Genomic DNA, 26,121 nt, shown 5'->3' with positions numbered 1-26,121 from the left:
CAACACTAAGGTCCTCTTCCTGAGTTAAAGCCGAATACCTGTTCTGTAGCTTGATCCGGAATTCCTCTATTTTCCCTCTTACCGCTAACTCATTGATCGGCTTCTTATGTACCAGTTTCTTCCGTTCCCTCCTCAGGTCTAGGCTAATTGAAGTTCTTACCATCCTATGATCACTGCAGCGCACCTTGCTGAGCACGTCCACATTTTGTATGATGCCATGGTTAGCGCAGAGTATAAAATCTATTTCATTTCTAGTCTCGCCATTCGGGCTCCTCCACGTCCACTTTCGGCTATCCCGCTTGCGGAATAAGATATTCATTATCCACATATTATTCTGTTCCGCAAAGTCTAGTAATTGCTCTCCCCTGCTATTCCTAGTGCCTGTGCCATATTCCCCCACTTACTTGTCTCCAGCCTACTTCTTGCCTACCTTGGCATTGAAGTCGCACATCAGTATAGTGTATTTTGTTTTGGCTTTACCCATCGCCGATTCCATGTCTTCATAGAACCTTTAGACTTCCTGGTCATGACTGGATGTAGCGGCGTATACCTGTACGACCTTTATTTTGTACCTATTATTAAGTTTCGCAAGAAGACCTGCCACCTTCTTGTTAATGCTATAGAATTCCTGTATGTTACTAGCTATATTCTTATTAATGAGAAATCCGACTCCTAGTTCTCGTCTCTCCGCTAAGCATCAGTAGCACATGACGTGCCCGCTTTTTAGCACTGTACATGCTTCTTTTGGCCTCCTAACTTCACTGAGCCTTATTATATCCCATTTACTGCCCTCTAATTCCTCCAATAGCACTGCTAGACTCGCCTCATTAAAACTTTTTTCTGGGCGAGTTGGTGCATACTTGACATAAAAGTTGTTACAGCGCAATCACATGCAACCACAAAGTATGAAGGACGGGACACAAGCGCTGACTGTCAACTAAATTTTATTGACGGAAGACGGATGCCTTATATAAGGGGAAAGGCAGAAGTGAACGGGGAAGGGAGTGATTCAATCGGGGAAAAATGACAATGCGCGTGGATGAATGAACGTGCAAGCAGTCAACGGAATCAGCGCAGAAAGAACAAGAAAACTAGAAAAACTAAAAAAACAAAGAAATCTATGGATGTCGCGCTGTTTCTTGAGAGCACAGATAACATTGGCTTTGGTTTTCCGTAGATGTACAAGACTTGTTTTATTCTGTGCCTCAAGATCAGCTTTTGTTGGCTGTTAGAGAATGCGTTGAAGCAAACGGCGAAGTGTCATTCCGGAATTCAACAGGCTTGTCAGTAGATAATTTTATATCGTTATTGCAGTTTTACCTGAAATCTACTTTTATTGTTTTTGACAACCTGCCTTTGTTGCAGCGCAACGGTATCTGCATTGGGTCCTGCGTGGCTCCAATTCTTTGTGATATTTTTCTAGCAAAAGTAGATAAACTTTTAGATAGGTCTTTTTTGGGGGGGTTCGTTTTAAAGGTTTTTAGGTACGTAGATGACTTTTTAGTGCTTTTAAAAAAACAGACGGCCTTCACCTACCTCTCTACAGTAGGTGAAGTTTTAAACGCTTTTGACAAGCATGCACTTGGGCTAAATTTTACCCACGAACTACCTGACGCAGATGTCTTACAGTTTTTAGACCTGAGACTAACCTTTCATGAAAAGCACGTTTGCTGGGACTACTTCCCTCGCGCAAAAAAGGACTTGTTACCATATGATTCAACGCATTCCAAAACTGTAAAAAGGGGTATAGCATCGCACTGTTTGGAATCGTCTCTTCAGAAGTCGTGCCCGTACCTGATGCAGATTTTTTTGAGAATCAGGCCAGCCGACTTTTGGCGGTGAGGTTCCCTCATTCGGTCTTGATTGCAGTGTCTGAGACCCTCCTTCAGAAGCTAAAACTGGGAACACGAGGAAAAGATGACCGTCAGAAGACAGACAAGCCTTTGGTTGTGCCGTACCTGCACAAGACTTCCCACAGTCTCAAGAAGGTAGCCAACACGCATGGGGTTTCCGTTGTTTTTTCGGCACCCAACAAGCTGGCACAGTTATGCCCACGCATCTGCAACTCTAAAAGAAGAGGTTGTCAGCTAAAACATGAGAAGCCGTTCATCAAGTGTTCCACAGGAGTGGTCTACGCCATTTCCTTGAAGTGTGGAAAGGCTTATGTCGGCCAAACCGGCCACTGCGTGAATGAATGCTTGGGGGAACATGCCCGAAATTTAAGATACTTAAAGGACAAGTACGCACATTTGGTCGCGCACGTAATTGAATGCACAGGATGCGAGGCTCGTTTGGGAGAGACGAAGATTCTCGGCAAGAGTGCCGACGCGACGGCGCGCGTCACTTTGGACGCGTTCCACATACACAAATATGGCAGCAAGTGCGTAAGCACCCCTTCTGTATCACTTTTTGCTGCAGAGCTTCATTTTTTTGAAGCGACTGCTTACTGATTTCAATGTTTGTTAGTATCCCTCACCTTTTGCTAGTGTTTTTTTAGTTTTTCTAGTTTTCTTGTTTTTTCTGCGCTGATTTCATTGACTGCTCACACATTCGTTCATCGATGCGCATTGTCATTTTTCCCCGATTGTATCACTCCCTTCCCCGTTCACTTCTGCCTTTCCCCTTATATAAGGCATCCGTCTTCCGTCAATAAAATTTAGTTGACAGTCAGCGCTTGTGTCCCGTCCTTCATACTTTGTGGCTGTATGTGATTGCGCTGTAACAATTTTTATGTCAAGACTCGCCTCACTAGATAACGTTCTAGCGTTAAACGTTGCAGGTTTATATTCCAATGGCGGCCTGTCCGGAGCCAGGGATTCTTGGAAGAAGTATTCAAGCTATTAAACTGGGAAGGTGTTGGAGCAAGGATTGACGGCGAATACCAAAGCAACATTTAGTTTGCTGATGACATTGTTCTATTCAGCAACACTGCGGATGAGTTGCAACAAATGATTGAGGACCTTAACAGGGAGAGTGTAAGAGTGGGGCTGAAGATTAATATGCAGAAGACAATGATAAATAACAGGGCAATGGAACTAGAGTTCAAGATCGCAAGTGAGCCTCTAGAGTCCGTGAAGGAATATGTTTACCTAGGTCAACTAATCACAGGGAACCCTGACCATGAGAAGGAAATTCACAGAAGAATAAAAATGGGTTGGATCGCATACGGCAGACGTCGGGAGCTCCTGACTGGGAGCTTACCGTTATCATTGAAAAGGAAAGTATACAATCAGTGCATTTTACCGGTGCTAACATATGGGGCAGAGACTTGGAGACTGACAATGAAGCTTGAGAACAAGTTAAGGACCGTGCAAAGAGCTTTGGAACGAAGAATGCTAGGCATAACTTTAAGAGACAGAAAGAAAGTGGTTTGGATCAGAGAGCAAACAAGTATAGATGATATTCTAACAGACATTAAAAGAAAACAATGGCACTGGGCTGGTCATGTAATGCGCAGATTAGATAACTGTTGGACCATCAGAGTGACAAAATGGGTACCAAGAGAAGGGAAGCACAGTAAAGGATGGCAGAAGACTAGATGGTGCGACGAAATTAGGAAATTTGCGGGTGCTAGTAGGAATCGGTTGGTGCAGGACAGGGGTAATTGGAGATCGCAAGTAGAGGCCTTCGTCCTGCAATGGACATAAATAGGCTGATGATGATGATGACGATGCAGTGTCATATCCTCGGGCATTTCCACCGCACATGAAGTGTCGCTGCACAGAAAGGCTGCGTCGGGCAGTAGAGCCGGGGTACAAAGCTGCAGGGTAGCCTGTAAAAGCAGACAGGGTAAACTCTCCATTCTTAGACCGATGTTGCGTCCCAAGTGAGGCTCTGCGGGAAACTGCTTAAATTTGGCGCCTCCCATGCTTATAGTGGCAGTCGACAGCCAGGGTTGGCAGTGCAGGTAGTGATGAATGGACAGCTTTGGCTGCAGTGTCATATTCTCGGGCATTTCCACCATACACGAAGTGTCGCCGCACAGAGAGGCCGTATCAGGCAGTAGAGCAGGGGTACAAAGTAGCAGGGTTGCCAGCATAGAGCAGACAGGGTAAACACTCCATTCTGGAGTGTCCATTCCGATGTCGTGTCCCCTAACAAATATCAGATTAAGAAAGGTATTTTTGTGATGCAGCTTCATTATTATGAGGTTTGGCTTTATAAGAGTGTGCGCTGTTGTAAGTTTGCCTTTTGCAGATTTGTTTTTGTTGTTTGCTCTGTCAGCATCAGCAATGTGTGCTGTGTGTTTTCGCATAGCATTCTACTTAAATCGTGATTGTGTTGAACTGGTTTACTAATATGAGTTCTGTTGCATTTGTGCCTTTTTTAGTGCACCCTGAACTAGCCGTAAGGCTCTGCGTCGGACCACTGTTGTGTGTTAACTTACCTTATTTGCAGGTTTCGACACTTGATGAACTTGACCCAGCTGCTCGGGCTGCACTCTCTGAAGCAGGGGTCTCCGTGCTGGGGGAACGCCAGGTGTCACTTTCCTATGACAACTGGACAGCTGAAGATGTGTTGCGTGCTGTGATTGGCCAGCCGGATGCTTCGGGATACAGTGTGATTGGCCACGTGCTGCACCTCAACCTTCGCGACCACTTGCAGCCTTACAAGAAGCTAATCGGCCAGGTGCGGGTCACTGCTTACTTGTTTAAAGTTAAGCTTTCTTTACTTGTTCCCCCACCTTGCGGGGGAGGGGATGAAGAGGCTGGGGCTGACTGGTACTGAACATAGTGCAACACTGGCACCGAATACTGGTAAAACCAAAATGGCCCTGAGCGGCAGGTGATGTATGTAAGCCTGGATGTGGGCTACAACATAACACCTTCATTGTCATGTGTGAGATGTGCATCTGCGTGTGCCACAAGTTGATATTAAAGGCCCCCTGAAACGGTTCGAACAAATTTTGTAGACGCGTAGGGTACAGCTAAAGTTAATCATTCGCAACACAATTTGTGTGAAACATCTCATATTAAGAGAGCTGCGGACGATTACAAGTTACCTTCCTCCATAATCATGCATTTTCTCCTCAACTCGTTCGCCCAGTGATTGGGGCTAAGCTCTGCCTTCACTGGCTCTGCGTCATGATGGCACATTGTGTCGTCGACTTCCGGTTCTCTAGGAGCGAGTACGCGAAGCCTCTCCAAACTCTTCGCCAGCTGCTTGGCAGTCGGCCCCAAGTGAGAGCTAAAGAAGGAGCATGCGTTGTGAGCATTCTGTCGCAGCGCCGAATGTGTCTGGTAATATGGTAATCACAGGCGAGCTGGGCGTTTCGACGGACCAGTGCAGGCTTAAACTCAAGCTTATGAAGAAATTCAAGCAGAACTTCTTGTTGGGCTAGTTGGTGCATGTTACTGAAGTACTAAAGTGCCAAACAGACGACACAAGAGGAGAACGGACGAGCGCTTTCTATCAACTGAGGCTTTATTGACAGAAACGCACAATATATACGCAAATCTGGCAGCGCAACTCACTCGTCAAAAATCACATGGTAACCAGGCAAAAGGGGATAAAACAATTGTAAAAGATGACATTTGCGACAATGACAAGTGGTGTATAGGGCCTAAGGACCATAAATGATAATGGTTACGCAATCCACAAAACACCGCTGTAAGGGAGCACCCTATTGGAAACTAAAAGATTAAGATTTTTCACCAAGCGCAGGTGGCGCACCAACGTGCTAAGTTCTAACCAAGGGCCTCTAAACATGACATTTCACTTTTATACAGCATTAAATATACACCATAAAATAGGAAAAATTATTGATGATGCAACCTGGGTAGCCAATCCGATAGCTCGCTCAACCGACGTCATTTGGCCTAACTATGTCACTTTGCAGGGGGCGGCTGAAAACTCACAGGAGTGGTGCCTCTGTAATTGGTACCTGTGTACAGTGAACTCTCGTTAGGACTAACTTGGTTAAGCCGAATTCTTGCATAGAACGAACAACATGGGAAAATTTCTTTGGTTTTCCATAGACTCAATGCAAAAAAAATCCGCTTAGGACGAACCGCCTCAGATGTGCTCTTCGGTTAAGACGAACATTCAGAGTGACCACCACCGCTAGCGATCCTAGAAGCTAGGGTGTCTCGTGGCAAACCAGATTACTCCGTCAGGTTAAGCTCTCTTCCTTTTTCTTTTCTTCACATTCTCTTTCATCTCAGCGCGCCGTGCCCGCAGGCGCATGCATCGATGCATCCTACTGGAGGCCTGCGGCACACATCGCTCATGGACAGAGGTGAAAACAAGATGAGAAAACAAAAAGAGACAGTGAAGCTTCATTTCGTGAATGCGAGTGACACGCAAACGTTTAGGTGCTATAGCGCATCTGAAGCTGGCCCTCGGTGCGTCTAGACTCCACGTCACAGGTTATATTTAAGGCAGGGCACAAGCGGCCGTGCCATACGCAGCAGCCAAGTAGAACGCCCCCTTGTAAACATTCGCTTACTAATTTATTAACAAGCATGGTGTCAGAGTGCACAGGCAAACATGAATACATCACACTCGATAACCGCGGACGCTCGCTGTGAAAACGCTGGCATAAGGAATTGCAACAGTAGCAGCGAGCGAAGTGACCACGCTGTCTATCGCTTCAGTGCACACTGAGCGTAGAGAACACAGTTCATGCAAAGCTATGAGCCATCGGCCCACCTAGACTGTGCCCCTGAAAAAGATTGCGTTCAAGATAAAGCCCCAGCGACTTCACGTGGCCGCAGTACAGCACTCCCCCCTCCTTCCCCTCCCCGCTGCCATGCGCGCAAACAAAGATGGTGTGCTTCCCCCTCTCCCCCCTTTCCTCCTTTGCGCACACGAAATTGAGCCTCCATCGTCGGCTCACTGTTGCAACCTTTCACTCCCACACACAGCGTACGGCGTGCGAGGACAATGTTATCACGAGATGAACCTCGTATGTCCATATTGCAAACGAAACCTGCAGCCACTGCCAAAGGCGGTTAACCCAGCACGCCTCTGCCTACAACACTGACAATCTGCAACACTTCACCTCGTTTCTCCTTCCCCACTTTGCACAATGTCAATTAGACTGTCCTGTAGGTGCACTGCTTTGCCGTGCGCTCAGCGCGCTCCTTTGTACTTTCGCTAGCTCAGAGCCTGCACTGATAACCTGTGAGGCGACAGATGCCTGCTTTAACCCCCTGTAAACTTTTTCCATCAGCATGAAGACACAGAAGGATTTTGAAGGTTATTAGGTGAGATGACATCGTTTGTGGCTGCTCACCGATTTGAACAGAAGCGGCAAACATCCATTACAGACTGGATGAAATGAATCAAGAGTACCACTTGAAAACGGTTTTCAATTAAGTTCAGCTAAATACAGTAGCGCCTTGTTCAAAAGGTTTGGAACAAACCGCGAGAAAAAAATGTGCTAACTGGGAAAACGTAAGATCCAAAGTAACTGAAAAAATTTGACAGACCCAACTATTGTTGACATCTATGTAATGTGAAGAGTTGCGCAGATCGTTGCGGCATGAGACACTGACACACGTCGAACTGGTGGTGCTCCGGCAACCGGAGAGGCGGTTTATTGTTTTCCTATTGCGTGATGTTTTAAGAGAGCGACAGGAAACCAAAATGAAACCGGGCTAGTGGGCAACGCATGATGTCACCGAAGCGAAACGGGATGGTCACATCGTGCCGCCTGCGGCAGAGAACGGCGCCGCATTTGGATTATCGCCTACTAAATACGTGCAGCACGCTGCCAATGGCACAGCGCACTACGCACCGCGGGCTGTAAAACAGGTAGGTGAAGACACTTATTGCAATAGGGTTAGAGGCGATAGCTGTGAATGCGGCGTGCAACAACCCGGCCGGAGATTTGCTGACACTGAAATAAAAAACTGTACGCACTGTCGTTTTCACGTGAGACGGGTGGCCGTATACTGTTCTCAATCGCGCGTGCCTCATGCCTTTTCTTGTTCACATGGGATCTAGCGGCCGGAAAACATATACGATCACAGTCTGCAGCAGGGAAGGGTTATTGGCTATTTTGGTTATTGCCTATCAAAAGCATATGCTACGCTTCCAACGGCATCACGCGCTGTGAAACAGATATTTTCTGTGAAACAGAAACACAGCTTGTCGCAATAGGATTGGCGGTGATAGCTGTGAATGCCATGTGCGACAACTGTGGAGAAGATTTGCTGGTACCAAAATGAGGAACTGAGTGCGTGCGGGCGTTTTCACACGAGAAGGGTGGGTGAGTATTGCGGTGAAGCTGTCATGGCAGGCACCTATTATAATGTTCCCTACCGTGCGCACCTCGCACATTTTCTTGTTCTTGAAAACCCACAGGCTTCTTATGATATCACAGAAAAAGAGTCACTCCAGTGCCTACCCTTCCCTTGATGATTGTCTTCCACCGTTTCTTCCAGTTACTACTGGTATAGAGGATACATTATTTCTTGTAGCGTAATCGTTCAGTGCGCACATCATTTCTACAGTACTGACCGCCATACGAATTGGCCTTTCATGCCAAAATGTTTTCGAACATTACTTACGTCTTTAGCATCCTTAAGGGGGGACTGACCCAACTTCTTGGACTGTGAAGGGGTTTTACGCACAATGTTCAATTCATGACAGCCACAGAGCTGCCTCGAGTCAGGCTCAGGGTGAATGAGCCAGCCATCAGTGCTGTCCCAGGGGGCGCACAGATGTTCGCACTGTCTACTTTTTGTACTTTGTGAACTCTTTTTCATGTATGATCTGTGTGTGCAAGTGTGCATCTCATCGTCTTCCCAAGACGGGTACTGAAACTTTTATGATTGCACTGTAGTGCATACATATTTATTTTCAGTCTTCATGTTATGTGTTTCTCCTAAAAAGGGGAAGCCAAAGATATCATTTTCTATTGCATAAAGATGTCATCACAAAACACGCGTGTTACAGTGCTAACATGTGCTCTGTAGCTCATGACTTGCTTTTGTTGCGAGGAGAGCGAGTACGTAGCGCATTTTCCTCTCAAGGGAGAGGTGATGTGGTATCCTGTGTTGGCTTCCAGTTTCGGTTTTGGGTCGTTTACATCAGGGTGCCACTCAGCGCCAAATGCTGTAAGTTGCCTGCTGTGTTTCCCCTCGCTGTAATAAGATCATTCTTTGCCTAGTCCCCGACTTGAGTAGTCCGGCTCTTTTTCTGCGGCGCTGTGCGTCCCTGTCATTTAAGCCTCATGCGGTAGGTCCTCTGTCCGGCCGCCCCGTCGAAGCTGCAACAGATGTAGCAGCCGAAAAACGTGTCATACGATTGCAGTTTGGCGACATACTGTGACACGATCGCTTGCAGCTCGTATAACGAAGCGCCTATGTTAGTCGGCACAACGTGTACACAGTTATGTCACGCTTAAATTGCAGCACATTTGATTTCATTGACGCCGACAGAAGCGAACGAGCATGCCAAGCGAGCTTGCGATCGCTGGGAGACGATGTAGGCCTAGCTCGCCGGCTGTCTATCCGGGGCCGAGTGTGCTTGCGATGCGTCTGCAGCTCGTAATAAAGCGCCTAAATTCATCAGCACAATCAATGTCTGAACATTTATGTTTCTCTTAAGTGAAAATACAATCAGTTTTTCCGGTGCCTTTAGTAGCGATGAGTAAACAGGCCAGTCAGGCGAGCCGCTTCGTATACAGACGATTGCTGGCGCGTCTGCGCTTACCGCGTCCGAGTAGAAATAACGCCAATGATTTACTATTTCGCACAATGTTTTATAACTCGCACTCTTTCGAGGTCACCTTATTCTAGAAGTTATTTCGTGTCAGAAACAAATTGTAGCCCATTTATGTGCCGCCGTCAGCGGCGAAAGAGGCCCGCGTTTCGACCAGGGAGAGAAAAAAAAGACAGACATGATCGGAGCGGCGAGGCGCCCGCTGGCCGGCCCCGCCCCGCCGGGTCTACCACGTGGCCATGACGTTTACGCTACCGGCGCTGTCATTGGCTGCGGTAGTCCGACCGATGCGTCAGTCGCACGAGAATATTCAGAAAGTTGCTCGCGCGCTGGCTGCGCGTCAGAGCATACGTCATGGCTTCTTGCGAACACGTGACCACCTTGTTTACATTCCCGTTGGTCCCGTCTCGTTGCTCTCTGGAACCGAAACTTAGACTGGTCGCTACAAAAAGGACTGCAAATAATTACCTGTCGCGCTCTGAAGTAAATGAGGTTTCGTGCTGTAATTGCTGGGTCATTAACTACTTATTAAAGCAAAAAAAAACCATGTGGATTTTTTTTGTGTCAGTACTCCTTTAACACTTGCCTAGACCACTCGCTTAACACAATAGATCAACCTACACGGCACTCGGCAACCTCTGCAAATATTCTCGACCTGATCCTTACAAACAATCCTGACCTTTGCACTGATATCACCCACTTATACTTGTGTCACACGGGCGTTTGGAAGGCCTTCCAACCGATAGTCAGTTGACTCAAAGGTCAAGTTCGAGCTGCTACACGGGCGGTTTCGAAGGCCGCCGAGTCAATAGTCTATTGAGTCAACGAAGCACCCTACAACTCTATCGAAATCTCGATGGCCTTTGAGCAACGGAAGCGGAAACAGCGCAAACATGCCCTCTCGTTCACAGTGTGCTCGTACTCACGGTTAGAAAGAACAAATCAAACCAAATGTTCTGAAAGTACTATATATGAGTGTTATTCATTATTCAATAAAGTGTTTTTGCCACTTGACATGTGCGAACACACACCAAAACGGCAGCCGCATAAAGCGGCGCAAAGGTTGCCGCAGTTTCGCTACTCAACAACTTAAGAACTAAACATATATTTGTATGGCAAGGTATAAACAATTTTTTAGTGTACAGTATAAACAAACATAAAAGAAATTATAGTGTTTTTAAATGGTTTTAATATTGTTTAACTTTTTGTGACATGAAAACGAAAATAAAGATCCGCAGCGCCACACAATAATGCGAGAAACGCCTGAACCCCTCAACGGCCTTTCAAAAGTGCCGTGTAGCAGCGCGACAACTCCTTTGAGTCGATAGAGTTGTGGCGTTTCAAAGGCCGTTGACTGGAAGGCTTTCCAGATGTGCCCGTGTGACACAGGTATTAGATGGCCTTTCTGACCACGCCGTTATCACCGGCAACCTCACACGTCCGTTTAACACACAAGCCACCAAAAAAAAAAATCACATGCTACAACAGAGCCAACTTTGCTAGTATGAATTCTGGATTATTGAGTTTTTCAGAGCACTTTATTGAGAGGCACCTATCATTCAGGGTAGAAGAAAATTGGCTTCTGTTTAAAAAATTCCTCAAAGAACTAATAGAAAAATTCATACCTACTATTACAATAAAAAGCAACCGTACTGCTCCCTGGTTCACGCAGCAGCTTCGACGTTTAAACAATAAAAAAAAAGAGACTCTACAGACGGGCCGATAAAAACGTTACGTCGGTTTCTGGGCTGCGTTACAGAGCCTGCGATAAGAAATACCAAGCATTACTTAAAACCACACGCCGTCATTTCTTTTGCCATAACCTAACATCGATGCTTAAAAATAACCCTCGAAGATTCTGGCGCATCGTGAATCCCAAACAACATCCTGATATAACTCTTCATGATAGCAACAACACTTCACTTCCAGAATCGCAATGCGCAGAACTTCTAAATGAGACATTCATGGCTGTCTTTACCTGCGAGGATATTACTACCGCACCTATGAAGGATTGTATATCTGACGTCGACATGCCAGGAATTGATATAACCGAAGCGGGCATATTTTCCCTTTTAAGTAAACTGAAAATTTCTTCTACATGTGATCATTATGGTATCAATAACACTATACTGAAAAATACACGCCATGGCATCTGTGGTATTCTGACGGCCCTTTTTTCACAATCCCTCACGACAGGCACTATCCCCGATGTTTGGCGAATAGCCAAGGTAGCACCCTTTTTCAAGTCAGGCGACCGTTCTTCAACATGCAACTACAGACCTATTTCGCTAACAAGTACCATATGCAAGGTCATGGAACACGTCATTCACTCCCAAATTGCCACATACTTAGAAAGCCACAACATAATATACCAATATCAGCACGGTTTCCGCAAGGGCTACTCTTGTGAAACATAACTTGCAGGGTTTGTTCATGACTTACACTCATCCGTTGACACTGGTTTACAAGTAGATGCAGTTTTCCTTGATTTCTCCAAAGCTTTCGATCGCGTTCCGCACCACAGATTACTTCTCAAGCTTGCATGCCTAAACATTCATCCTAACGTCCTCGCATGGGTTAAAGCTTTTCTTTCCTCCAGGCTCCAGTTTACTTCCGCTAACAACTACAATTCTTCTTTTGCCCACGTTACTTCTGGTGTCCCCCAGGGCAGCGTGCTAGGTCCTTTACTTTTCTTAATATATATTAACGATCTTCCTTCTTGTGTAACGTCCCGGGTTTGTCTCTTTGCCAATGATGTCGTAATTTACCGCACAATTTCCTCTGATATCGATCGCCAATGCTTGCAATCTGACCTTGATGCAATTGCCTTATGGTGCTCCAAATGGCTAATGTCGCTTGATATCTCTAAAACCAAGTTCATGACATTTAACGGCCGAAAGTCTCGAATTGAAAACACTTACTTCATTAATAACAGCACGATTGAGTCTTCCACTTCCTACAAATATCTTGGCCTTCATTTCCAGTCTGACCTAACGTGGCATCACCATATAAATTTAACCCTGGCAGCTGCTAACCGTACTCTTGGAATACTTAAACGAACCCTCAAGCAAGCGCCACCACTCGTACGAAAACAGGCATATGCCACAATCATTTGCCCGAAAATTGAATATGCTGCGGCAATTTGGGATCCCCATCAGGTATATCTAGCCTCTAACCTTGAAGCCCTGCAGAACCGCGCTGCTCGATTTATTTTTTCAGATTATTCAACATTCACCAGTGTTACATCTTTAAAGAAACGTGCCGGTTTGCAATCCTTGAGCCTTCGTCAAAAACATTCTCGCTTATCACTATTTCATAAAATTTTCCACCATACCTCACTTCGTGATGATTTTTTTCAGTCACCGCCGATTATCTTTGCTCGTCGCGATCACCCTAACAAAGTGAAACGCATTTTGTGTCAGTCATCAACTTTCGCTCAATCCTTCGTACCACGCACTATCATCGATTGGAACGATTTACCCTCATACATAGCCCTGGAAACTGACATAGCCAAATTTAAGGAAACAATTTGCACTACTGTGATGCGCTGTTAAAAATATTGTGTTTTCTTATTAAGTGTGTTTCCCTGATATTTTTGATGCTTTGTGAGTTGTTGCTCGCTCCTGATGTTTTTATGTATGTTGCTTTTTCTTTCTTTTTTTTGTTTTTTTGTTTTTTGTTTTTTGGTTTCTTGGTTGAATGGTGATAACTACACTGCCTTGTTGAGCGGAAAAAAAAAATGTCTTGTATATGTTTTTCTTTTTATGTATGCCACACCTGAATGTACACTTGTGTTTTTTCTTGTAGCCCCCCCCCCCCCCCATGTAATACCCTCCTTCGAGGGCCTTTAGGGGTATTGTAAATAAATAAATAAATAAATACACATTAAAAAGCACATCCTACACAATATACAAACAAATGCAGCAGACAAGAAAAACAGCTAAATTAACAAACAAGAATACAGAATACACAAGTTGAGGCAGGGACTTATACTATTGTCTAGGTGCGCTGTGGTGTATGAATGATTCGAGGCATTCATTAAATACATCAAGGGAGTCACTTCTCACGCTGGAGTCAGGAAGCAGATTCCACTCTTTAATAACTCGAGGAGAAAAGCTGTATATAAAGCAATCATTATGAGAAAGTCGCACAGGAATGTATATACTGTGGCAATGTCTAGATAGTTCGTTGGGATGAACTGTAAAGTACTGTGTTGTATTAATCTTAAAGTGACTGTGGATTAGCAGGAAAAGACACTTCATCTTTTCAACCTTTGTTCTGCCTTCAAGTGTTTCAAGGTTTGCTTGTTTACATAACTCGGTCAGTGAGTAGATGTGGCGATATTATAGATAAAACGGAAAGCCACTCTCTGAACTTTTTCAATTTTTTGCTATGTTAGATGCGGTGTAGGGATCCCACACAGTTTTCCCATATTCAATCACTGGTCTTACCAGTGCTCTGTAAGCAAGTAATTTTACGTTGGATGTTGCATTGCGGATGTTATGGCTCAGACCCTCTTGGCAGTTGTTATAGCAGTGCTATTCTTGAATGCTGACAGGCGCGGGCTTGTTACATACGATCGCAGCGCACAGGAAGCAAAGTTAAACAGTTAAACAAGTCAACATAATCAGCAGCTGGATGGAGAAAGGTGGTGGGGAGGGGCACTGGCCTCTTCCCCATTATAATTTTCTCACAACAGCTCTGCCATCCCTCTATTTTTTTTGCTTTTTTTTCATGCAACCTGTTTATAACAATTATTGGTTATAACAGAGTTTTCGTGGCACTTGAATATTGTTTTAAGTGGGTTCAACTGTATAAAGCTATTGGTTTATTTTGTACTGCACAGTAAGCATAAGAAAAAATCTGATACTATATAAAACTATTTATGGCGTGCAGACAGAAATGGACGTCTTGATTATAGCATATCATATTGACTGTAAATAAAGACGGGGACAGCAGAAGAGAACACAAAAACGACACGGGCGTAACTTTCAGCTGGTTTATTCTTGGCAACCCTTGGACATGTATAGACAAATAGAACATGTACAGAACACAGCAAACAAGAACACTCATCAGCCTAGCGGGGCAACCAATAATAAAAAAGAAATCTATCTCCGATTTTAACAACCTAATGGAAGTGTCACTAACACAGTCGTGGCCTTTCTATGTGATATGCCTCCACCAGTTCGCATGCAGTCTGGTCCTGGCTTCTCCCCAGAATCTTTTATCTCCTTAAAAAGTGGTGCACAGGGGCAGGCATTGCAGTGCGCAGGCAAGTGCTCCAATTTATCTTTCGTTAACTTTTGTTCGTGTTCCCTGGCTCGATCATTCAGGCAATGTCCTGTCTGCACTATGTAGCACTTGCCACATGCCAGGGGGATTTCGTACACACCTCCTACATTGCATTTTGCATACGGCTTGGTATGGCTCTTGCCACAGTCTTGCCTTCCTTTAGGATCATGGGAGGTGCGAGGGCAGAGCCACACCAGCTTAAGAGGGGCTGAAAAGACAAGGGGGCCTCTAAACCTGCTTGCCACCTTGCTTAGGTTGTGAGTGACCCTGTGAATATACGGTACCACTTCAGGTCTTACGGCCATAGTAGTCGTCCTCACCCTTGCTTTGCTCCTAGATCCTTTTACCTTCTGCAGGAGAGTTTTCACCACTAGCGTTACTACCAAGTCAGGGAACTCTGCTGTCTTAAGATTGGAAGTCTGATTGTCAAAGCCAAGCTGCATCCTGTTCAGACACGACTTGCGGAGAGCCGATTCTAAGCAGAGCATCGCTACTCCAAATTTTACAATTTTTAACTTGGAGGAGTCATATGGCACCAAACCCTTCTGTGCCCAGGGAAGTATTGCCAGCACGCTTGGCCTTAAGCAAAGGAAATGCATAGGTCTAACAAATGCAGGGAATTGTAGAGTGGAAGTTCATGAGTAAAAGAAAGCCCTTTACCGAGTTGTCTAAAAATGGATAAAATGCTGTCATAAGTAGTTAAACTTCCTTGCCCGTTAAAAACAATTAGAAACTCATCCATATATCTAAAAACATTTCAAATGTTTAAAAACGCACCCCCAAATGCCTGACCAAGTGCTTTGTCTATGGTAGCTCAAAAAATGTTGCACAAAAGCGGCGCAATGCACAAGCTGATGCAGGCGTTTGGGGGTGCGTTCTTAAACATTTCAAATGTTTTTAATATATGGATGGCTTTTTAATTGTTTTTAATGAGCAAGAAAGTTTAACTACTTGTGACAGCACTCTAGCCATTTTCAGACAACTCGGTAAAGGGCTTGCTTTTACTGACGAACTTCCACTCAGCAATTCACAGCGTATTTTAGACCTATGCATATCCTTTGCTTAAGGCCACGTGTGCTGGCAGTACTTCCCTCGGGCACAGTGCCATATGACTCCTTTCGGTCAAAGATTGTAAAACGTGGAGTAGCGATGCTCTGCTTAGTTAGAATCGGCTCTCCGCAAGTCGTGTGTGCAGAGGATGCAGCTTGCCTTTGAAAATCATATTTCCCATCTTAAGACGGCAGGGTTCCCTGACTCAATGGTAACGCCAGTGGTTGAAACTCTCCTGCAGAAGGTAAAAGGATCTAGGAGCAAAGCAAGGGTGAGGACGACTACTATGGCCGTAAGACCTGAAGTGGTACCGTATATTCACAGAGTCACTCACAACCTAAACGAGGTGGCAGGCAGGTTTGGAGTCCCCCTTGTCTTTTCAGCCCCTTTTAAGCTGGCGCGGCTGTGGCAAGAACCATACCAAGCCGTATGCCAAATGCAATGTGTGAGTTGTGTACGAAATCCCCCTGGCGTGTAGCATGTCCTACATAGAAAAAAGGAGGTTAATCGAAGGGCCCGATTTTTATTAGTCATATCACAAAAAGCCAACAAACATTGACACGAAGGACAACATAGGGGAAATTACTTGGGCTTAATAAATGAAATAAAGAAACGATTAATGGAAATTAAAGCGGCTGTAAAAACAACTTGCCGCAGGTGGGGAACGATCCCACAACCTTCGCATTTCGCGTGCGATGCTCTACCAATTGAACTACCACGGCACCGTTTCCCCATCCACTTTCTTGGGTATTCATGTTGTTTTTTCATTCACTTTAATTTCCATTAATTTATCGTTTCTTTATTTCATTTATTAAGCACAAATAATTTCCCCTATGTTGTACTTAGTGTCAATGTTTGTTGGCTTCCTGTGATATGACTAATAAAAATCGGGCCTCTCGGTTAACCCCCTTTCTTCTCGTTCATTATATAACAAGGGTCTCGAATATGGCAACATTGATGCCTTCAGGTAGCATGTGTGGGTTTATTGACCAGTTGCCTTCACCCCAAAAAAAAGATGCGGCAGGCTGCTTAGAGCTGGAGGCCGCTTACAGGAACTTGATGGGCCAGAGGAACTTAAACACCCAATCCTGTTGCCAAGTGACCACGTGTTTATATGGCTCTTGGTATCTGCAACACATGTCCGGCTTCTGCCTGCTGGAATTGAAGTTACGCTTCTGGACCTCTGGTCAAGATTTTGGATCTCAAAGAGAAGACGAATCATTAAGAAGTTGCTTCAGTTGTGCTTGCCGTGTTGCCGTTGACGTTGGCTTCCAGCATCAGGCCCGGTGGCACCATTACTGAAAGGCTGCATAGCAGAAACATCACCGTTCGACATTGTGACAGTAGGTTATTGCAGCCCACTTTACTGCCGCTCTACGCTTGAGTCTGCGAAGCTTTATATTGCCGTTTTCTCCTGTGCGGTGACACCAGCAGTGCACCTAAAAGTAACCTTGGACATGACAGCGCAAGCATTCATCCTTGCCTTTCGTCGTTTTACATCCAAGCATGGCATTTCATCTACAGTATAGGTATTCTGATAACGCCATGGCATTCCGCAGCTGTTCCAAACAACTGCGATTGCTGCTCAGCGAGACCGTCCACGACCACGCAAGCGCTCAGTGCATCAGGTGGAAATTCATCACAGGACAAGCTCCGTGATGGGGTGGTTTCTGGGAGCATGTCATTTGGACAATTAAGGATGTGCTGAAGCACTGCATTGGACGAAACACCCTCACTTATGAAAAACTACTCACAGTGCTGGCTGAAGTACAAGCGATTCTCGACTGCCGCCCTCTAACGCAGCTCTGCAGGACACTGAAGATTCAGAGGCGCTAATGGCAAGCACGTAGTGAGACTACCAGCAAGAACTACCTCCTGTTTGCCTAGCTACATTACGCATGACTTGTAAAGGCGGGTGAAGTACAGAGAAAAGCTTCTGCACCGATTATAGAAACAACGGAAAGAAAAATATTTGCTTCTGCTCAGCTCCGTCAACCATCACCTTCATCCTGGCTGCACATTGGTGACTTGGTAATTGTCAAGGATGACATCGTGCCGGTGCCGCAGTGGAAACTCGGCAGAATGGTCGAGGCATTTTCAAACGGGCAGCCTCGAGAGATATTTCAGAATCGCTTTCCCAAATGGCCAGCAAATCAGGCGTACTGATCAACGGTTGTACCCTTTGCAGGCAAACGACCACATTGCGGCCCTGGGAGGATGTTGAGTCCACAGCGAGAAAGCAGTGGCACAAAATGTCATGCATTGCACAAGACAACCGGGAAAACAGGGGAAGTCATGAGACGGAAATTCAGGACGATGAGCAAAACGAGAACAAGGTGAAAGCAGGAGCCAACGTTTCGACAACTGTACTTGTCTTCTTCAAAGCCTTGAAGAAGACAAGTCCACTTGTCGAAACGTTGGCTTTTGCTTTCACCTTGTTCTCGTATTGCTCATCGACAAGACAACCAGGGAAGACAAGGTTAAAGCAGTTGGCGAGCGGGGCTGCTCTTGAACACGCAATAAAATGGAAGAAGTGAATGCCTGCCAAACGCACCCCAGCCCATTCTTATTCTTCTGATTATTTCCACTTTTATCTTGAGGGATAATGGCAACCTGCTGTTCATGATCTAAGAATGCCTGCCAAACGCACCCCAGCCCATTCTTATTCTTCTGATTATTTCCGTCTCATGATCCGGATCTGCCGTCACTACCTGCCCTAAGTAGATGTATTCCCTTACCACTTCCAGTGCCTCGCTACCTATTGTAAATTGCTGTTCTCTTCTGAGACTGTTAAACATTACTTTAGTTTTCTGCAGATTAATTTTTAGACCGACTCTTCTGCTTTGCCTCTCCAGGTCAGTGAGCATGCATTGCAATTGGTCCCCTGAGTTACTAAGCAAGGCAATATCATCAGCGAATCGCAAGTTACTAAGGTATTCTCCATTAACTTTTAACCCCAATTCTTCCCAATCCAGGTCTCTGAATACCTCCTGTAAACACGCTGTGAATAACATTGGAGAGATTGTATCTCCCTGCCTGACGCCTTTCTTTATTGGGATTCTGTTGCTTTCTTTATGGAGGACTACGGTGGCTGTGGAGCCGCTATAGATATCTTGCAGTATTTTTGCATACGGCTCATCTACACCCTGATTCCGTAATGCCTCCATGACTGCTGAGGTTTCGACAGAATCAAACGCTTTCTCGTAATCAATGAACGCTATATATAAAGGTAGGTTATATTCCGCACATTTCTCTATCACCTGATTGACAGTCATTTTTCAAGTCTTTGGCATCCCCTTTCTTATGGATTAGGATTATGTTAGCGTTTTTCCAAGACTGAGGTACGCTCTAAGTCATGAGGCATTGCGTATACAGGGTGGCCAGTTTTTCTAGAACGATCTGCCCACCATCCTTCAACAACTCTGCTGTTACCTGATCCTCCCCAGCTGCCTTCCCCCTTTGCATAGCTCCCAAGGCTTTCTTTACTTCCAGCGTTACCTGTGGGATTTCGAATTCCTCTAAACTATTCTCTCTTCCATTATCGTCATGGGTGCCACTGGTACTGTATATATCTCTATAGAACTCAGCCACTTGAACGATCTCATCCATATTAGTAATGATATTGCCGGCTTTGTCTCTTAACGCATACATCTGATTCTTGCCAATTCCTGGTTTCTTCTTCACTGCTTTTAGGCTTCCTCCGTTCCTGAGAGCATGTTCAATTCTATCGATATTATACTTCCTTATGTCAGCAGTCTTACGCTTGTTGATTAACTTCGAAAGTTCTGCCAGTTCTATTCTAGCTGTAGGGTTTGAGGCTTTCATACATTGGCGTTTCCTGATCAGAGCTTTCGTCTCCTGTGATAGCTTACTGGTATCCTGTCTAATGGAGTTTGACTTCTATTCCACACTCCTTAATGATGCCCACAAGATTGTCCTTCATTGCTTCAACACTAAGGTCCTCTTCCTGAGTTAAAGCCGAATACCTGTTCTGTAGCTTGATCCGGAATTCCTCTATTTTCCCTCTTACCGCTAACTCATTGATCGGCTTCTTATGTACCAGTTTCTTCCGTTCCCTCCTCAGGTCTAGGCTAATTGAAGTTCTTACCATCCTATGATCACTGCAGCGCACCTTGCTGAGCACGTCCACATTTTGTATGATGCCATGGTTAGCGCAGAGTATAAAATCTATTTCATTTTAGTCTCGCCGTTCGGGCTCCTCCATGTCCACTTTCGGCTATCCCGCTTGCGGAAGAAGGTATTCATTATCCGCATATTATTCTGTTCTGCAAACTCTACTAATAACTCTCCCCTGCTATTCCTAGTGTCTATGCCATATTCCCCCACTGCCTTGTCTCCAGCCTGCTTCTTGCCTACCTTGGCATTGAGAATTCGCCCAACAGTATAGTGTATTTTGTTTTCACTCTACCCATTGCCGATTCCATGTCTTCATAGAAGCTTTCGACTTCCTGGTCATTATGACTGGATGTAGGGGCGTAGACCTGTACAACGTTCATTTTGTACCTCTTACTAAGTTTCACTACAAGGCCTGCCACCCTCTTGTTAATGCTATAAAATTCCTGTATGTTACCAGCTATGTTCTTATTAATCAGGAATCCGACTCCTAGTTCTCGTCTCTCTGCTAAGCCCCGGTAGTGCCAGACGTGCCCGCTTTTTAGCACTGTATGTGCTTCTTTTGGCTTCCTAACTTCACTGAGCCCTATTATATTCTATTTACTGCCCTGTAATTCCTCCGATAGCACTGCTAGACTTGCCTCATCGTTCTAGCATTAAGCGTTGTTAGGTTCATATTCCAATGGGGGCCTGTCTGGAGCCAGGAGTTCTTAGCAACCTCTGCTGCGTCGCAGGTCTGACTGCCGCCGTGGTCAGTTTCTTTGCAGCTGCTGGGGACTGAGGGCCGGTGTTTGATTGTTATGTTCATATAGGAGGTTGTGGCCAAGTACTGCACCAGGGTGGCAAATCCTGCTCTGGTGAGGGAGTGCATTACCGGTTCTGGTCACTGGATCAGGATCAGGCCACACTCCAGGCCTGTTTATGCAATTTTATCAACACACGGATTTTTTTTAAAATCCGGTGGAAATTTGCGCGGCACGGAGATTCGAACCACGGACCTCTTGCATGCGAGGCGGGTGTTCTACCTCTACGCCACTACTGCGCTTCCGCTGCAAAGATGAGTTATAGATGAGTTACGCCACCGCTGCTAAGATGAGTTACATACTTTAGAAATGTGGCTATTTCAGCTGACGTCACTGGTTGCTGTGATTCCAAGATATTTATATTGGCTGACTTTGGTCAGCGGTTCAGAGCCGAGGGTATAGACAAAAATTTTTTGTTATGGACATGCAAACAGCTCGTTCTCTGTTCATTTCCATGCCCGACCGACTGCACCAGGAAAGAATGTTTTGAAGGTCACAGTTAAGCATTAATTGATCTTCATGGCAAGTATCCTCGTTATACAACACACATTCATCAGCAAATAGTCTAACTTGAACAGAATAAGAAATTTCGTTTGCGATGTTGTTTATGAAGGGAATTACGGTCACTGGCCAAGTCTGATGAATAATCTGACGTTTCGGAACCGCGTACGGGTTCGTTGTTCACTGAGTTGGACAGGAAATCGTCGTCACTTATATAGCCTGCGAGGCACTGTCGCGCGTATTTTCAAAATGCGATTTGCGCATTGTCCACATCCCGAGCAGCTAGCTCTGAAACCAGCTCATGAATGTGAAAGACAGGTTACCTGTTGAATCGTTCCCAGGAGTTGTGTATAAGATACCATGCGCTGATTGCCACAGAGTATATATTGGTGAAACGGAAGTTCTCCAGACGCCTTAAGGAACATAAACGTGACGTACGAAATAATAGTCGCACGACGAACGCCATTGCCAAGCATGCGCAAGAACATAATCGCAATATTGACTGGGACAATGCCACTGTTGCTGCCAAAGAAAAGAACGTGTCATCCCGACGGCTGCTAGAATCTCTAATCATTCAATCGACGCCAGCTACGATGAACCGGACACCAGGGACTATGCCTGCCGTTTACGCATGTTCATTACGTCACATGCTGGCTATATAAGTGACGACGATTTCCTGTCCAACTCGGTGAACAAGGAACGCATACGCGGTTCCGAAACGTCAGATTATTCATCAGATTTGGTCAGTGACCGTAATTCCCTTCATTTGCATGCCTGACCAGACGAACTTTCGTCGAACCCTTAATTATGATGTCGTTTATGTATGTTAGAAATAGTAAAGGTCCTAGCACACTACCTTGAGGTACTCCAGAGGTTACTGAAAGTTTGTTAGAAGAGTAATTATCAATTGAAACAAACTGCTTGTGATTAGACAGATAAGCCCGCCATCCAGTTAATATAGGCTGGAAGGTCTATCGGCTGTAGTTTTTCTATAAGTTTAGTGTGAGGAACAAGGTAAAACGCTTTCTTAGTCCAAAAATATTATGTCAGTTTGGATTGACTTGTCAACAGCACTTGCAAAGTTGTGAATAATTGTGGTTAATTGTGTTACAGTAGAGAAACTCTCCTGGAAACCATGCTGATGAGGAAACTGTACGTTGTTGTCACTTAGCAATTTGGTTATTTCATTAGCTACATGTTCAATTAACTTGCAACATGATAAAGTTAATGATACCGGACTATAGCTAGATACTAGGGTTTTGTCATCTTTTTTCTGTATGGGAACGACACATGCAGTTAGCCAGTCTGTAGGAAGATTAGCCGAAGATAATGAGGAACGAAAGATAACAACAGGAAAAAGGGCTAACGCTTCAGCATACTTGCGCAGAAAAGCATTTGGTATGTTTTTTGGTCCACGAGATTATTTAGCTTTGAGGTTCCGCAACATCAACACTACACCTGGTTGCGAAACAATATCAGAGGTTGAGTTACGTGAAATGCAGTTAAGGTTTAGACTATCATCGAAATTTGAAAAAACATTCTGAAAATAATTATTGAATTGCTCCCCAATACATTGTTTTTCGACAATGACATGGCCCTCGTGAACAATTTGGTCAGTTGACTTGGTTTTTGTGCTTAGAAAAGCCCAAAATCTTCGGGGGCCCTTTTAATGAAATTTGACAATGTATGGCAAAAATACCAGCGCTTAGCTTGCCGTACTTCTTGGTTTAGATTATTTTGGATTTTGTGAATTGAAACATGTGAGGCACATCATTGTCTTCAGCGCTTAACTTTTCTTTTAAGGTGCAAGATCTTTCTTGTTGTCCAGGGAGTAGTCTTGGAAGTATTTTTTTAGTTTTATTAGGAATAAAGTTGCTAAGGCAGTGAGTGCTAATTTCTTTAAACTTATCCCAAAGCACAGTAGCATTGTTATCGTGAAAGTTATCAAGGTATTGCTCAAGGTAATCCTAGACACTTTCGTCTCCGGCACGAGAAAAATCTTTAACAGTGGTTGTTTTGCAGTTTTTGGTGTTAAGCACTTCCAAAGAACAAGAAAAATATACCAGACTATGATCAGAAATTCCAGGTTCAACCGAAACAAAGAAGTTTTCTAATGAACGACTGACAAAAATGAGGTCAAGTATGGTTGTTGATGTCCCATAAGTGCACGTTGGCTGTTTTACAACCTGTTGTAGATTGTGAGACAAAATGATGTCATGCAAGTAACCTAAGTGTGAATTAATCCCGGTGCAGAAAAACCCGTTCTCCTAATCAATATCTGTTAGGTTGAAGTCGCCTACAAGTAGTGCTTTATCGCTTGTAAATGAAACCATGTGTTCAAAAAGATCACGAAAGAATTCTGGGGGCAAGTCAGGTGCTCAATAAACTGCGAATAGCAAAAATGATTTATCTCAGCAAGTAAGCTTTATTGTAATAGATTCCAAGTTATCGGTCTGACATAACAGAGTAGCTGATATAGTTCCTTTTACTAAAGCTGCTACCCCGCCCCCTCTAGTACACCTGTCACGGTGACATGCTCGATAAGATGAAGGGAACACAACAGCATCTTCAATATTGTCATGCAACCATGTTTCTGTTATCACAACTACATGGGGATTGTAACCCATGATAGTTGCCTCAAGGTTTCCGATTTATTAATGACACTGCGGGCATTGATGTTTAATATTCTCAGTTATTTAGCACTAGCGGAAGTGTCAGCGGAGGCAAGTTTTAGGCTTGTAGCGCAGCTCAGAAAGAGCAAAACAGGAAGGAGGTAGGTCAAAAGCATGGCAGTTTGGGCGAGTTGGTATGTTATGACTGTTTTAGGCTTGTAGCGCAGCTCAGAAAGAGCAAAAAGGAAGAAGGTAGGGGTGGTCAAAGGGAATGGAAAACAGAGTGAGCGCTAGTGGAGGCAAGACAGTGGAGGCAAGTCAATCATTTTTCCAAGTACTTTTATGGCTGTCAATTTTTATCCTCAAGTTCTTACTGTCATCCCATGTGAATAGCTCATTGTTAACATGCATCTTATCATTAATTAAGCGAACTTTCTTGCCTTGTTTTCTTTCACTTTTAGCACTATCCCACAAGAGTTTTCGTTTCCTTATTGTGCTGCCCGAGTAATTGTTTTGAATTGATATTCGACTACCCATTAATTTATATGCACTTTTTAAGACAAGCTGTTTTTCGGTAACATCTTGGAAGTAAATGACTGTTCTCTTGTTATTTTTGTTAACAAGATGAATTCTGCCGACAGATTTGCAAGGAACAGCAAGCTTTGCAGAAAACACCTCGTGAAGAACTTTATTTTTGTGAATAGGTTCAGTTTCGCCGGCATCTTCCAGAATGCCAAAGAGTACCAGATTGGATCGCCTGACTCCAGATCAGTTAACTTCGCCTCCAGTAATCTTATCGTACACTCGCGGTCATCTATATGTGAGACTCGTTTTCCAGTTCAATGAATCTGGCTCCCCAATCAGCTATAACATTTTCCACCTTATTCTGTTGCTCCCTGAGCGCAGCCACGTCCACTGCCAACTTGTTCTGACCTAACAGCAACTCTTTCAACATGGATTCCAGAGAGGCCTCACTGCCATCAGTGGGGCCGGGCTTTAACTCAATGTTGCCACACATCAGCAGCAAGCATACGCAGTACACATCATGGGCAATAGAAGTACACCGTAGGGGGCATGGCAAGACTGAAAGACCACGACAGTCACTTCTAATCGTGCTATAGCAGTTACTAACCTCATAGTAACTGCTAGTTTCATTGATTACGAAAAGGCATTTGGTTCAGTAGAGATATTAGCAGTCATAGAGGCATTGCGTAATCAAGGAGTACAAGCCACTTACGTAAATACCTTGGAAAATATCTACAGAGGTTCTATAGCTACGTTAATTTTACACAAGAAAAGCAGGACGATACCTATAAAGAAAGGGGTCAGACAGGGAGACACAATCTCTCCAATGCTATTCACTGCATGCTTGAAAGAAGTATTCAAACTATTAAACTGGGAAGGCTTAGGAGTAAGGATTAATGACGAATGTCTTGGCAACCTTCGGTTTGGCAATGACATTGTTCTATTCAGCAACAATGCAGACTAGTTACAAGAAATGATTGAGGACCTTAACAGAGAATGTGTAAGAGTGGGGTTGAAGGTTAATATGCAGAAGACAAAGATGATGATATGTAGCCAGGCAAAGGAACAAGAGTTCAGGATCATCCGCCAGTCGGCCGCTAGAGTATGTGAAGGAGTATGTTTACCTAGGTCAATTAATCAGCGGGAACTTTGATCGTGAGAAGGAAATTCACAGAAAAATCAAAATGGGTTGAAGCGCATACAGCAGACATTGTCAGCTCCTGACTGGAAGCTCACCATTATCATTGAAAAGGAAGGTGTACAATCAGTGCATTTTATCGGTGCTGACATATGGAGTGGAAACTTGGAGACTGACAAAGAAGCTTGAGAACAAGCTAAGGACCACGCAAAGAGCAATGGAATAAAGAATGCTAGGCATAACGTTAAGAGACGGAAAGAGAGCGGTTTGGATCAGAGAGCAAACGGGTATAGCCGATATTCTAATTGACATTAAGAGAAAGAAATGGAGCTGGGCAGGTCATGTAATACGCAGCTTAGATAACAGGTGGACGATTAGGGTTACAGAATAGGTG

The 26,121-nt window shown here is 44.6% G+C and overlaps 1 protein-coding gene across 1 annotated transcript in view; it reads left to right on the top strand.

Moving 5' to 3' along the window:
* The window catches only part of LOC142567697 (tRNA (guanine(37)-N(1))-methyltransferase), a 96,813-nt gene that overhangs the window by 2,249 nt on the left and 68,443 nt on the right, over positions 1-26,121 (top strand). The window contains exon 2 of the mRNA XM_075677869.1: positions 4,399-4,629. Coding sequence (XP_075533984.1) covers positions 4,399-4,629 — 231 coding nt within the window. The remainder of the gene's footprint in view (positions 1-4,398; positions 4,630-26,121) is intronic.

Source organism: Dermacentor variabilis, unplaced genomic scaffold (genome assembly GCF_050947875.1).
Source record: "Dermacentor variabilis isolate Ectoservices unplaced genomic scaffold, ASM5094787v1 scaffold_14, whole genome shotgun sequence".
In the NCBI taxonomy this organism is placed as follows: domain Eukaryota; kingdom Metazoa; phylum Arthropoda; class Arachnida; order Ixodida; family Ixodidae; genus Dermacentor; species Dermacentor variabilis.
Note: the sequence above shows the minus strand (reverse complement) of the source record. Positions and strands in the feature narration are given on the sequence as shown.